Source organism: Ambystoma mexicanum, chromosome 3q (genome assembly GCF_040938575.1).
Source record: "Ambystoma mexicanum isolate Mex_15411 chromosome 3q, UKY_AmexF1_1, whole genome shotgun sequence".
In the NCBI taxonomy this organism is placed as follows: Eukaryota; Metazoa; Chordata; class Amphibia; order Caudata; family Ambystomatidae; genus Ambystoma; species Ambystoma mexicanum.
In genome coordinates, this window is record NC_090926.1 from 203,753,255 (window position 1) to 203,765,789 (window position 12,535).

Sequence of the window (12,535 nt, forward strand, 5' to 3'; positions counted from 1 at the left end):
TTTGCGTAGCGCTCGACGTGTCTTTCGGCGTACGCTTTTGGGCGTCGGCTACCACGATCCTCGCCAAGCTCTCATCGACTCGTTTATCAGCGGGGAGCTGTGGTTTCGACGTTATGGGTGTCGAACGCTCTACGGCGGCATGCGCTTTCTGCTGATGCGCTCCGGCCGATGATTTGGGGGCGGCGCCCTTATTTGCCGAAAGCCCAGTCGCTGGTCGCGGCTGCGAGAGGGGCTTCGAACCCGAACGGTCCGAGGAGGCCGCCGGTGAAACCTGCGTCTCCTTGGGCGCTGATGCTCTCTTTGCCTTCGGCAAAGAAGAGCCATGGGTTGTGTGCTTATGTGTGGTCTTGTGTGCGTCAGTGTCGCCGGGGTGTTCATCCCCATAAGCAGGGCGTGAGCCGAGCCCGTCGGGGCCGGGGACAGACGACGAAGCGCGTGTGCGCTCTCTAGGGGGGTTTACGACTTCCGTAGCGGAGGTCGTGGTATCACGTTCCTCGTCACTGTCGGAGGTAGCGACGGTGGGTGGAGCGTCGGCTTTCGACATAGCGTAGGCCGCCCACCTTTTGACCCTACGGTCTTTTAGAGTCTTCGGTTTAAGAAGCCGACAAGCCGTGCAACCTTCCTCCTTGTGATCGAGGGGCAAGCAGCGGTTACACCGTGAATGCTTGTCCTTCCAAGTAAACTTGCCCTTGCAAAGCGGGCAAAACCTTCAGGGTGTCCTCTCCATAGCTGAGGCAATAAAACGTGATAACCACCCCAAGGGAAAGGAAGGGGAAAAGGAAAGGCATTCTCAGAAAAGAATTAGAGATGTCCCACGACCCCCACTCTCCCTACTGTATTTGGCCTGCGAGGCCAGGCCACGTGTTCGGCAACGCCGAAGGATCTCCTCCGCTCGTCCCCTCCGTCGAAGATCTTGCTCGGCGAAGAAGCTTCACAATAGCGTCGAGGGGAGGATCGATATGTTCTATATTAATATAGGAAAACGACCAAAGGTCGAGGAGATGAAATCTGCAATGTCTCTCGAGGAGCTCCGCGTAAAGGCGACCAGTATCTGGGCGGAAAAAAACAATCTGAGGGACCTCGACGCGTGAGGGATTGTGGGTAGAACACACGTCACTATAGGGATAGTGTTACAGACACGCCTTGTCGACGTCCCCTTTTCGACTACGAAAAACAAAATGCAATACTCCGCAGTGACCACTGGATGTCGGACCTATGCACAGCATGTGATTCTAAGCAGATTAACAAACATCAGAAATGTATATTCTTTTACTCAGAAACCTTGAGTCAGTGTTTGTTTGAATCATAGTAATTGCTGTCCTTTGTGTAACTATTGGTACTGCTCACTTGCTCTTAAGAAGTCTGGCTGATCAGCCATCGCTACCAATTTACTGTGTAGTACAGGCTTGAACCAAAGGTGAATTTCTACTGTCACTTGCAGTCTTAATTGTGTGTGGTGTTCCCAAAGGGTACTGCATATACTTCTGCCTAACACCAGCTAAATAGGAGGTGCGGGCTCTCTCCTAGGCCGTCTCCGGAGCCACCCGTCTGTGGTAACCCGGCCTTTCCTCCAGATAAAGAATATAGCAGATTTAGACAGTGGATGGGTGGAGGGATAAGGAAACTGGTAGAGTTATATCAGGGAACCCACATCAAGTCATACATAGACTGCAAAAGGGACCTGGGTCTAACACTCAAGGATCTATTTGCATGTCACCAACTGAGGCACTGGGCAGGTGCGACCGAAATGATGGAAGGGGCCACTAGGGAACACACAGCATGGGAAAAATTAACATCATCCTCAGAGGACAATAAAGGCTTGATATCAGCAATCTATAAGATCCTTATGGGAGGAGAGGACGAGGGGTCAGCGTTGCGGGACAAATGTGGGAAGGTGAGAGGGAAGGCGTTCACGGACAAGGAATAGGATGGGGCACTGAAAAGTTGGTACATCTCACACACCTCAGTACAACACAGAGAACTGCAATAGAAGGTTCTACACCAGTGGCACTACAGCCCGGAGAGGCTCCATAGGATGTACTCCTCGATATCAGAAGAATGCTGGAGGTGGGTATGATGGAGCATACTTGGTGGGGATGTCAACGGCTTAGACACTTCTGGCAAGAAGTGATGACAAAAGTCCTAGAAATAATGGCTATTGACAGGGAATTCACGCCATCGCAGGTGCTCCTGGGGGTACTCTTGCAGGGAAAGTGCGGGCTGGGAAGGGGAGCGGAAAAGTTGTGGGCCAACTTAATGTTTGCGGCAAAGAGGTGCATCATCAAACAATGGAAAAAAAGCCCCAACTATCATACAACGGTACTATGCCCTGTGGGAGATGGTGGATGTTGAAAAACCGACGGCGACGATACGTGGCTCCCTAAGTAACTTCAGCAAGGTTTGGTCACCGTTCATACTCTATGCAATTAAAGACACAACACTTGTACATTCCGAGGAGATTGCAGGCACTGGGAATATTGGAAGGAGAGGCGAATGGTACGACAGCTTCAGGGGACTTTGTGACTCAATATTAAGAACTGGTGGGATTGGGGGGATCCGAGGGGACGTTTTGGATGAGTTATTACATATGATGGATAAGTATTGCTCGAACATTTTTTGTTGTAATATTTGAGTGAAAATGTAAGTTAATTACACTTGTGAATCTTTATGAAAAAAATAAAGACCTGGTTGAATAAAAAAAAAATCCATCCTCGCAAGCAGATGAAGACTGCACCGATATATGAGGTGCTGTTGGTGTCCATGTAGATGTCACTGGTGCCCAGGGAGTTTTGCCTATGCTGTTGAGCCCACTGATTCGGGTACCTGCTTGATGTGGAAGGTCCAGGTAATGAGGTGCACCAAGGTACATCTCTGCCCACCTACTCAACTCTCTGTACCGGCTCTTGAAAAGGAGTCGACCTTGCCGGTAGGAGGGGGAACCAACTGAGATCTTGCAGGTGGCTCTGTATGCCCTTTCCACTGAAGACTGAGTTCCTTCTAGAGAAGTCACTCTGGGCACAGATCCTTCCGTTCTTGCCGCCATTCTGTTGTCATGATATTGGTGCAGGGAAATGGTCCGGCATAAAGCCCTGAAGAGAAGGGATTTGTTGGCCCATGGGAGTGTTCCAAGTTCTTTTTTGCACCTCGGAGGAGACTCCAGAAGGCTTCCTGCACTCAGCAACTGTGCTGGTAGTCCTGCGTAGGCACCCCCCTCACGCCACTAGTTGGTCCCTTTTCAGCCCCTTGGTACCAGACCTGGTAGAATTGCAGGACCCCTCGGTGTACGCACTGTTAGGTGTTTGTACCTCAGGTCTGGCCCTGGTAGCAGGATCTTTACGACACCTCCCAGACAGAGTGTTTCCTGGAAAGTAGTCTCCCTTCTGAGGTACTCGAAAATAAATGTGTAATGACCTTGTACATGCGGTGCACGAATTCCTTAATGTGGTCCAATGGTGATCTAGAAAACAATCTCTCCACTGTGAAAGCATGTTCTTCTAACACCTAGGTGTTAAGGCATCACAGGCTGCACACAAATCCCAACAGTGATCAGCCCCCTAACCCCCCAGACAGAGCGTGTGAGGGTCTGAGAACGGATAGGGACTTTTGCACGAGGCGCACCAGCTAAACGCAGCTGAACCCGACATGCGCCAGAGACACCGATGGTGCAGTCAATGAAATTAAATTCAAAAAGATTTTTAAAAGAGGCAAAAACCCACCTCGGAGGCATCTGAGAAGAAGTGTGCAACTCAGCAAAAAATATGCTGCCGCGTTGAAAGTGTCTGTCCCCATAGTGCGGAAAAAGGGATTGGGGTGTGACACGTACTTTTGAGCTTATGCGTGCCTGAATTAAAATTAAAGGGTAAGTGCTATATTTGCGGTGCAAAAGGCTCCAGTTCCATCCTATCCCATGCCAGGAACACCTATACAAATATGGAGGAAAAGGGACAGGTGTAGGAGTACATGTCCATCCAGTTCAGATATACAAAAAAGGTAGTAGACGCCCCTCTCTAGAAAGAACATGGCATGATAACCTGTTCTGTGTTTTTTTCCACTTTGAGAGTGCGCAGCCATCTCTTTTTGCTCACTGTACTTTTCACAAAGGAGCAATATCCATTTGCATTTTAGTTTTTGTCCCGCCCACAAGGGCAGTCCAGCACCGAAATGCTAGGCATACCTCCTTTGAACAAGAGTACCAACAGCAACCTCATTCACATGTTTCAGCCTTGTTACAGTTCAGATATCCTATTTTCTTTGCAGGATGGTACCTATAGTTTAGCACGTTTAGTATAGAGCATAACGTATGTCTAAAAAAACAAACCGGTAAAAACAAGCAGAGTTCCAAACACCAAACCCTACCCGCCCGGTTGCACCATTGCCACGATAATGAGTCACCTAGAGGCATAACTGTCTCAGCACCTCCCAATTTTCACGTGCCTCCCCTACATCAATCAACCAATCCTGCATTCTACCTTATCCCAAGCACACCATTCTGTGTCTGCGACCAGAACCTTTCCATATACCAATCAGCTAGAAACGTCTGGATGTCCTAAACCCAACATAGTTTAAATCTCAGACACCCGAAAAGAATGGGGCACATTGGTGTATCATATTTTCACATTTTGAGGTAAAGCCTGATGTTTACCGGGTCAAGCTGTGACCTCACGTGCCACTCACTTGTGTAGTGCTTCTGAAAGGCCTCGTCCTTCACCTTCTGTTTGTACAAATATTTCAGCTGTGTCAGGTCACGGATGCGATCACCCAGCGTGCGAATAGCTAAGTCATTGGCAGAGAATGGTTGGATGTTCTGGATCTGGGCAGCACCTGGTGGGCATAGACAAGGATATGAAAATAGAGATGGACAAGTTAAATACACTGAGTGAGCAAATAAGGGTAGCATAATAATTTTCTGCCTAAAGGCACTGCACTGCCGCCAGCTCATAACCATGCCGCAAATAGGTAACCTATATGATAATGTTTAGCAGTGTATGACCAGATTTAATAAAAATTAGTAATATTTTAAAATATTTCTAAGAACAATCATTACTATTATTGAATATTTCATTCATTGATATCATCGTTATTTTTAAAAGTCAACTTTAAAACATACTGTGACTCCAATAGTGCATATTGCCATCGAAACAGAGACTGCATGCTTCCCTTGGATCTCTCTATAAATGCTGTAAATGAAAACGGTATTGGGAAATATTTTGAATGCATGTACTAAAAACATTTCTCCTTGCTGCCAGTATATGTTTAGTCACGGGTGGGTCAGTGTTGGTGCAAATTAATGTGCGTTTCCAGAGCTTTTAACCTACCTGTGTTTGACGTGGTTCATGAAGGACTATTCCACTTATCTCTTGCCCAAATCCATGTTTATCCTGCTGCTGGCAAAGGGCCTCGGTGTGGAAGTTAGCTTTGTAGTAAATTAATGTGTGATGTGACAAGTTTAATGCAAACCTGTCTGTTCATATTAAAGCGTTTCCAAGTGCATAGGGTCACCAGATCATTGTTTCTCTTATCTAGGAATCTGTTTTTGAGGCACAATAATTTGTGTTTCAATCCCATTATCAATTTTCTGGACCTGAAAACTGCTCTGCTACTTTTGGCCTGAAGAGTTTGCAGTGTGTAACACTCACCTGGTATCCACGGGGACGTCACTCAGCCCGTTCTGACCTCTTACGACCTCAAACCCTTCCCTGGAGTATACTCGACTGGAGACTGGTCCTTGTTTTCTTGGAAAGTGCGCTCTCTGTCCTGCTTTCAGCGCAGGGGCGCGTTGATTGATGCGGGCTCGTTGCTGCCTAGTTACTTCACTGGCAAGAGTCCGACAGGTAAGTATAATGAGTCTTTTGAACGGGTCCTCTAACTTTGTTCCTTTCCTTCCTTAGATGATGGCCGGCGTCCGGGAATGGCGACGTGCTGCTGAGATGAGTAGCGCTGAAGGTGAGTGAGAGCGCAATGCAACCCTTTCGTATTTGTATTGAACTGAGTTCTTTTTCCGTGTCTTTTAGGTGCCGCAACGTTTTCAGCTTGGATGCCGGTTATGAAGAAGAAATGCAGTGAGTAAGCGAGGTATGCGGCGCCTCTAGATGTTTCCACGCTAATCTGGAGTGTCTTTTCCCTCTTGCAAATGGATGAGAAGTTCTGGAGACAGAGTTCCCCCAGAGCGGCTGGGATTCAGGTAAGCATTTGAAGCTCGTACAGTCTTTAAAAATAAGTGAAGATTTGCTGAATGCTTACTAATGCCTTTTTTCTGTTCTTTTCCCTTTTCCTTAGGAAGCAGCGTGCCGGGAAGGGAATGACACCGCCGAAGATGCCCGAAGAACAGAAGGAGCAATGAATGATGGGCAGAAGCGCCGCAAGGTAAGGCTGTTACTAACGGTGTTCTTGTTCTTGCAGGAGCTGAGTGCAGAAGAAAGATGCAGGCCTACTGGAGACCGATCCGAACACGGTGAGTGTCACGCTGCAGGTGCAGAAAACACAAAGCATGTTTCTCAGCCTGGGCGCGGCTTAAATAGCAGTGCCTTAAGTGGCACTACAAATCGAGCCGGGGCTCATCGAGGGGGCGTGGCCTAACAACGGGAGTCTTGATGGCCCGTTAGGCCACGCCCCCTCGACGAGCCCCGGCTCAATGGGCTACTGGCACCCCTGCCAGGCAGCCTTTTGTAGAGATTAGCACCCTCTCCCCTCTGGGGGAGAGGGTGCTGATCTCAGCATTTATTTTGTATAGGCTTGCCTGGCAGGGGTCAGTGCCTCGCCTATTCAGCCTTAATGGTGGTGCTGCCCCTCGCCAGCTGGGGAGGGGCAGCGTCACCATTAAGGCTGAAAGGGTGAGGCCACTGGAAGCAGAGGCCTTTTTCCAAAAGACTGAAACTCCCGCGAATCTGCGGGAGCTTCAGTATTTAGAAAGCAAGGCCTCTGCTTCCAGCGGCCTCACGTTTTCTCCATAATGGTGGCGCCGGCCCACGGGCATCACTTGATTAAAGGGATGCCTCGCAGGTGCGGCGCCACCATTATGGTTCAAAGGCATTTTTTTCTGAAGCCTGAAGCTCTCGCACACGAGCGAGAGCTTCAGGCTGTAGAAAAAAAGGCCTTTCGTGTAGCGGCCGGGGCTGCCAGGGAAGAATAGTGGGCCCCGGCAGGGCCCCGCCTCAAAACGAAATTTCGGAGCATGCTGGGGCCCAGCCCTGGCCTGCCCGGCCCACTTAAAGCCCTGTTAAATAGTTTCTGGGTATCCCAGGTGTCTCTGGGCTGAACCACACCCAAAAGACTAGACTGCACATGCAGTTCTGGGAACCAAAATATGTGGGGGCATCCATCTTGTCCCCATCAATGCACTACAAGTCCAATCCCCAATGTTATCCTATGGGAGTGAGTGAGTCTGGTGCCACAAGCGCCATGTCTGACTCCAAGTGGGTCTTTGGAGGGATGGAGAGGCCCTTGAGGGCCATGTAGGTGATCGTGGCCTGGCTCCAGCCTGACATCTTGGAGGGATGGGGACATGAGGGGCAGGAATCATGACACAGTGCTGTAGGTTTTCGCCCTAGTGACCTTGGTAATTTGAATGCAAGCTTAGGGATTGGGAAGGGGGAGGAAAGGGTGGTTTATATGTTGATTGTTCCTAGATGAGCACAGTAGCCACACAATTTAGGAATCCTCAATGGTTTGCTGGCATGGCACGACGCAGCAGCCTCATAGAGCTGCATCCTCAGCAGGAGAACGGAATACTGCAAGCCAGCCGCTTAGCCTATAATCGGCTTCAGGGTCATCCTTTTATCCCTACTGTAGAACTGGCTATTCAGGGGGGTGGGGCCATTCAGTGCTGCTCATTGGGCACACTAGTACTAGAAGCCTGAAAGATTCCATCCCAGCTCCCCAGTGCTGTGAGGACGCCTTGTTATGGCATGAAGCTCTAGAAAAGGAACACAAAGTGGTTACTTTACATCTAGGGCCAGACATAACATTCACCTTATGTCCATCCCACTCCCTTGCCTTTTGTTACCAACAACATACAACTTTCACAGATTCTACTTTTTGATTAGGCCGCATCATATGCTGGCTTGGCAGCCCCAGAATTATTATTCAGAAATGTCCCTGTGGTACCATAAATGAACACAGCAGCTATTTTAAGCACAAAGATCTACCAAGATTGCCTGAGGATGCCATCACGTTCTTCAGACACGCAACACTGCTGAATCTTGATCTTAGAATACTCCAAAAGGGCATTGTAATACCTGTCTACTTATTAGCTCAACGCATACTCTTCTGCGTTGCATCACCCTTTAAGATAGTCTATATACAACAGAAAAACACATCTACAATAATCCAAGCATTTAGCCCTGCCCAACTCGCTGCCTGTGTCTGCAAGCTCCCTTCCTCCTTTCCCTCACTCTTACTTCACGGTTGTTCGTGCAATTTTCCAAGCAGTCTAAGTTATGTGAACCCTGGTGGGGGCACAATATGCCTCAATTAAGGAATAGTTCCTTTGAAACTACTCCTGAGATGATTTAATGCAGTAAACAAGCATACCAACGGTTAGGGAGTTTTACACAAGTTGCTGTCCGTGACAGAACTTGGAAAAGCCTACCTTAGGTGACCGGGTTACACCTGTTAGTTTAGGCCTGTACTACCCAAAGGTTTGGTAGCCATGGTTGAGCAGCCAGGCTTAGTCTAAGGAGTGAGAAGGGCTGTAGTGAGGCATACAGTACTGCGAGCATACACTTAGCTCAAGGAAACACTGGCACACTGGAAGTTGTATAAAAAGAGTAATTGATTTTTTAAATTATTTTATTTTATTAAAATGTGTTTTGGTTAAAAATGTCAACCTTTCACATTACATTACAATTTTCTTCCTGACCTGGTGCAATAATTAAAAAAAAAAAAAGATATTTTGATAAAACTAATACTTAAAATCTGACAATTGCTATCTTTCGCTAACATTTGTACAATTGATATACACATTTTTCACATATCATAAAAAATGGAATTGTAGCTAAATTCAGTGAAACATATTCGGCATTCATTATTTTTGACCATGCATCATTAAGCAATATACTCTGATATGTAGCAAAATATTTGTCAACATGTTTAAGTGTTTCTGCTTTAAATACATCATTGCAATATCTGCATGTAATGTCGTAGCTCTTTTCTTTAATACGATGGGGCATGATGGATCTTGTTGGCCACAGGTCGAATCTCATCCTCATGATTTCTGCAGAATATGCAGGATAAGGATGTTGTTGTAGATATTTAGCAATTCGATCTCTCTTCTTGATAGGTAGACAGGAGTTCCGGGACGCCTTATATGATTTACTGTTTGGATCCAGTCAGTATCATAACTTTCGCTTTGCTCCAACAGGATTGGTTATAAGTAGGGAGCACTCAATGTCGGTCATGTTCATAATTGTCATGTAATGATTGCTCCATTTATTTAAATGCTTATTGGCATCAATTTGCAAGGATTCAAAAATCACAGGGATTAAATAGGTTTCATGATCTTCTTACATGATACATTTTCGGAATAACAACAACGTGTTCCACCACACTTTGGCTCTTAGGGATGTTAAGCTGAGCTTGTACCTTATTAATGACATGAGAAGACTCTCCTGCACGTGTAATACATGCTTCCAAAATAGACCTTCCATCAGTTCCCATTGTGGATGGTATTATGGCATCTTGGATTGTGCTTCATAGATGATTGTTGGGATCGCCTTTTGCTTGTAGTAAGTCAATAATGGTATGTGTGAGAATTTCCCATATTTTGCCTGTACTCTTTTGGCCTGAGATGCCAATGGTTGTTCGGCTGTTAATGTTAGCACCCAGATATTTGTATTCTTGAACCATAGATAATGGTTCGGTGCCAATGAACTAAGACATCCGTCGAAAGACCAAAAAAATAAACCCAGAGAGCTATGGCCTTACAAAGTCAGCATTAATAATGGCCTTAATAGGCTCCAACTAACAGATAGAGAACTACTCCGTCTAAACAAAGCAATCCAAAAATGGAGAGACCACAAAAATGTAGACGTTGAATATGAAGAATGTCTCAGCCTATTTAGAACTGCTGGCGCAAAGCACGGAAATGCCCAAGTAAAAAGACTCCATAAATAAGATCAACAACTTGCTGAAAAAAGAAACATTTGCAAAAAAACCTGCAGGTGATAAAGAAGAAAAAAGAACCAACAGATAAAAGACTGGAAGTAAAAACAGAAATAACAAAATATTGAAATTGGGCAAAGGCTCACCGAGCCCAACTTTATCAACAGGATGGAGAAAATATGACCTGGGTAATTGAAAACAAAAATCCCAAGTTCTTTTGGGCGCTAATTAACGAACAGACAAAGCTGATAGGACACGAACAACTAAACCCAATTCAGAAATCTCAATGGGTGAAACATTTAAAAAAAATATACAATCCAAAGAAAGAAAACTTAAAACAATTGAACGAAATTCCAGCAAAAGCCCCATGGAAGATCATCTTCTCAAAAAGTGAAATATTAACAATTATCAAGAAGGCCAAGGGATTGCGTTCTCCCGGTCCTGACGGGCTATCAAACTTTACTCTCAAGCAAAACCCAGAAATGTGGACAGATCTATGCTATGTCTTATTCAATAGAATAAATATCACGTGGAAAATGCCCAAGTCATGGAAAACCGCTATTGTTATCCCGATCTTTAAAAAGGGGGATCGGACCAACAAGGAAAATTATCGTCCGATTTCTCTACTAGACGTGCTGGGAAAAGTATACGCAGGAATACTCCTGACGAGACTAAAAGAGTGGATTGCAAAAAGCAGCAATGTTGACATCAGACAGACTGGTTTCGTGGAACGGGTTGATTGTGGCCTCAACCTTCTCCTGCTTAACATCCTTAAAATGAAATCATAAAAAGATAATCAACCCATCTATCTGGCATTTATCGACATGGCATCAGAATTCGATAGGGTTGACAGAGAAATTCTTTGGAAAAAACTCAAGGCAAAGAGTTGCCCGTCTGACTTACTGAAGGCAATTATTGCCCTCTATACAAACACCAACCTTAAAATACGGCTAGATCTAAAAGGTAACCTTAGCAGATGCATAAAAACAACGAGAGGGTTGAAGCAAGGATGCCCCCTGGCCTCGATATTGTACAATTTCTTCATTTACGACATTGGGAGCTGGCTGGTTCCGGAGAGATCATGTGCTCCTCTTATAGATGGAACTGCTTGTTACGCTCACCTGGTTCCCACAGGGGCGTCGATCGGACCCGGACAGCTGTGGCCTCCACCAACGTGATGCGTAGTGAAGAGATGACAGTCTGGACTGGCCCGCCTAATCTTGTCTGCTGGACTCGTAGAAGTATTCTCCTTCAAGTGGAGAAAGGGATTTAGCCATCCATGGACTTTAGTGATGGCCCCCCAACAGTTCTCGTTCTCCCCACTAATCACCTCCGATATTCCCTTTTGGTAACCTCACCTTATGTTTTTAAATGATGAGCTCTCCATCCTGCATGGCATGCAATGGCGCGTAGATACCAGTTACTTCACTGGGTTGAAGGTACTGGAGGAGTTCCGGAGGAATATTGACTCCAGTGTCTATAAAGTTCAAAGAGTTCAATATGTCCGATGTTCACTCTTAATCCATTCCCTCGTTAGGTTGCAGCTGGGACCAAAAGAATATTGCCTGGAGGCAGCTGATGGCGTTCAGGTAAGAGTCTGTATTACCAAACACTGTCTGGTAAAAGTTGCATTAGTTTAACTTGCTGTTTTCTCTCCCTTTATAGGTGCGGCATAGGAAGATGCGGCGAATTAAAGAATAATACCTCCGGTGGTAAAGCAGGTAAGCCTATGGTGGCAAGAGATTGTCCTTGTTGGTTTTCTCGGCTCACCTTGTCATTCCTTTTGTTTTCCCCCCAGGTGCTGGGTTTCGACGAAGAAAATGATGGAAGCAGCGCCGAGTCGAAAGATGCGGTGGACTGGTGAGTATAAGGCGGCGCTCCTCCTGGCGAAGCGACGCATGCTGAAATAATGTCCTTTTCAGGCTCAGAGATGTGCTGGGTCCAGAATCAGGTAAGGAATCAAATAATGTCTGTGATCTAACCTCTTCTCCTTTCTTTGCCTTTTGTCTAGGAGCTCCGGATTTGAGGCAGGCGTGGCATAAGACTGGATGCTGACTTGCAGACACAGTGAGCATCACGCTGCTGGATGCAGAATAACGCAAAGCATGGGCTGCTGTTCGGGCGTGGTTTAAATAGCCTGCAAAGTAGTCCCAGGTAAGAAGTTCCCCAGAACCACACCCGAGTGAAAAATAGTCCCTGTAATAAAATAGTCCCATCCAGGCCTCACGTTGGCTTGGACTCATTTGAAGCATGGTCTGCATAAGGTAAGTAAAGTCTATGAGCCTGGCGCCTATGGCACCAGGACTGATTTCTATGATGAGCCTGGCGCCTAAGGCGCCAGGACTGAATCCAAACAGCCGGGTTTTAATAAGTATCTGGATGCCTGCTCCCGGGGCTGATGGACTCGATCCGGATGCCCGGGGGTAGGCATCATGAC

At 46.5% G+C, this 12,535-nt stretch overlaps 1 protein-coding gene across 7 annotated transcripts in view; it reads right to left on the bottom strand.

The window, feature by feature from the left end:
• STAT6 (signal transducer and activator of transcription 6) overlaps positions 1-12,535 on the bottom strand; it is a 1,449,539-nt gene that overhangs the window by 163,329 nt on the left and 1,273,675 nt on the right. For all 7 annotated transcript variants that reach the window (XM_069653558.1, XM_069653564.1, XM_069653563.1 and 4 more), the window contains one exon: positions 4,675-4,821. In XM_069653558.1, the coding sequence (XP_069509659.1) occupies positions 4,675-4,821 (147 nt within the window). The remainder of the gene's footprint in view (positions 1-4,674; positions 4,822-12,535) is intronic.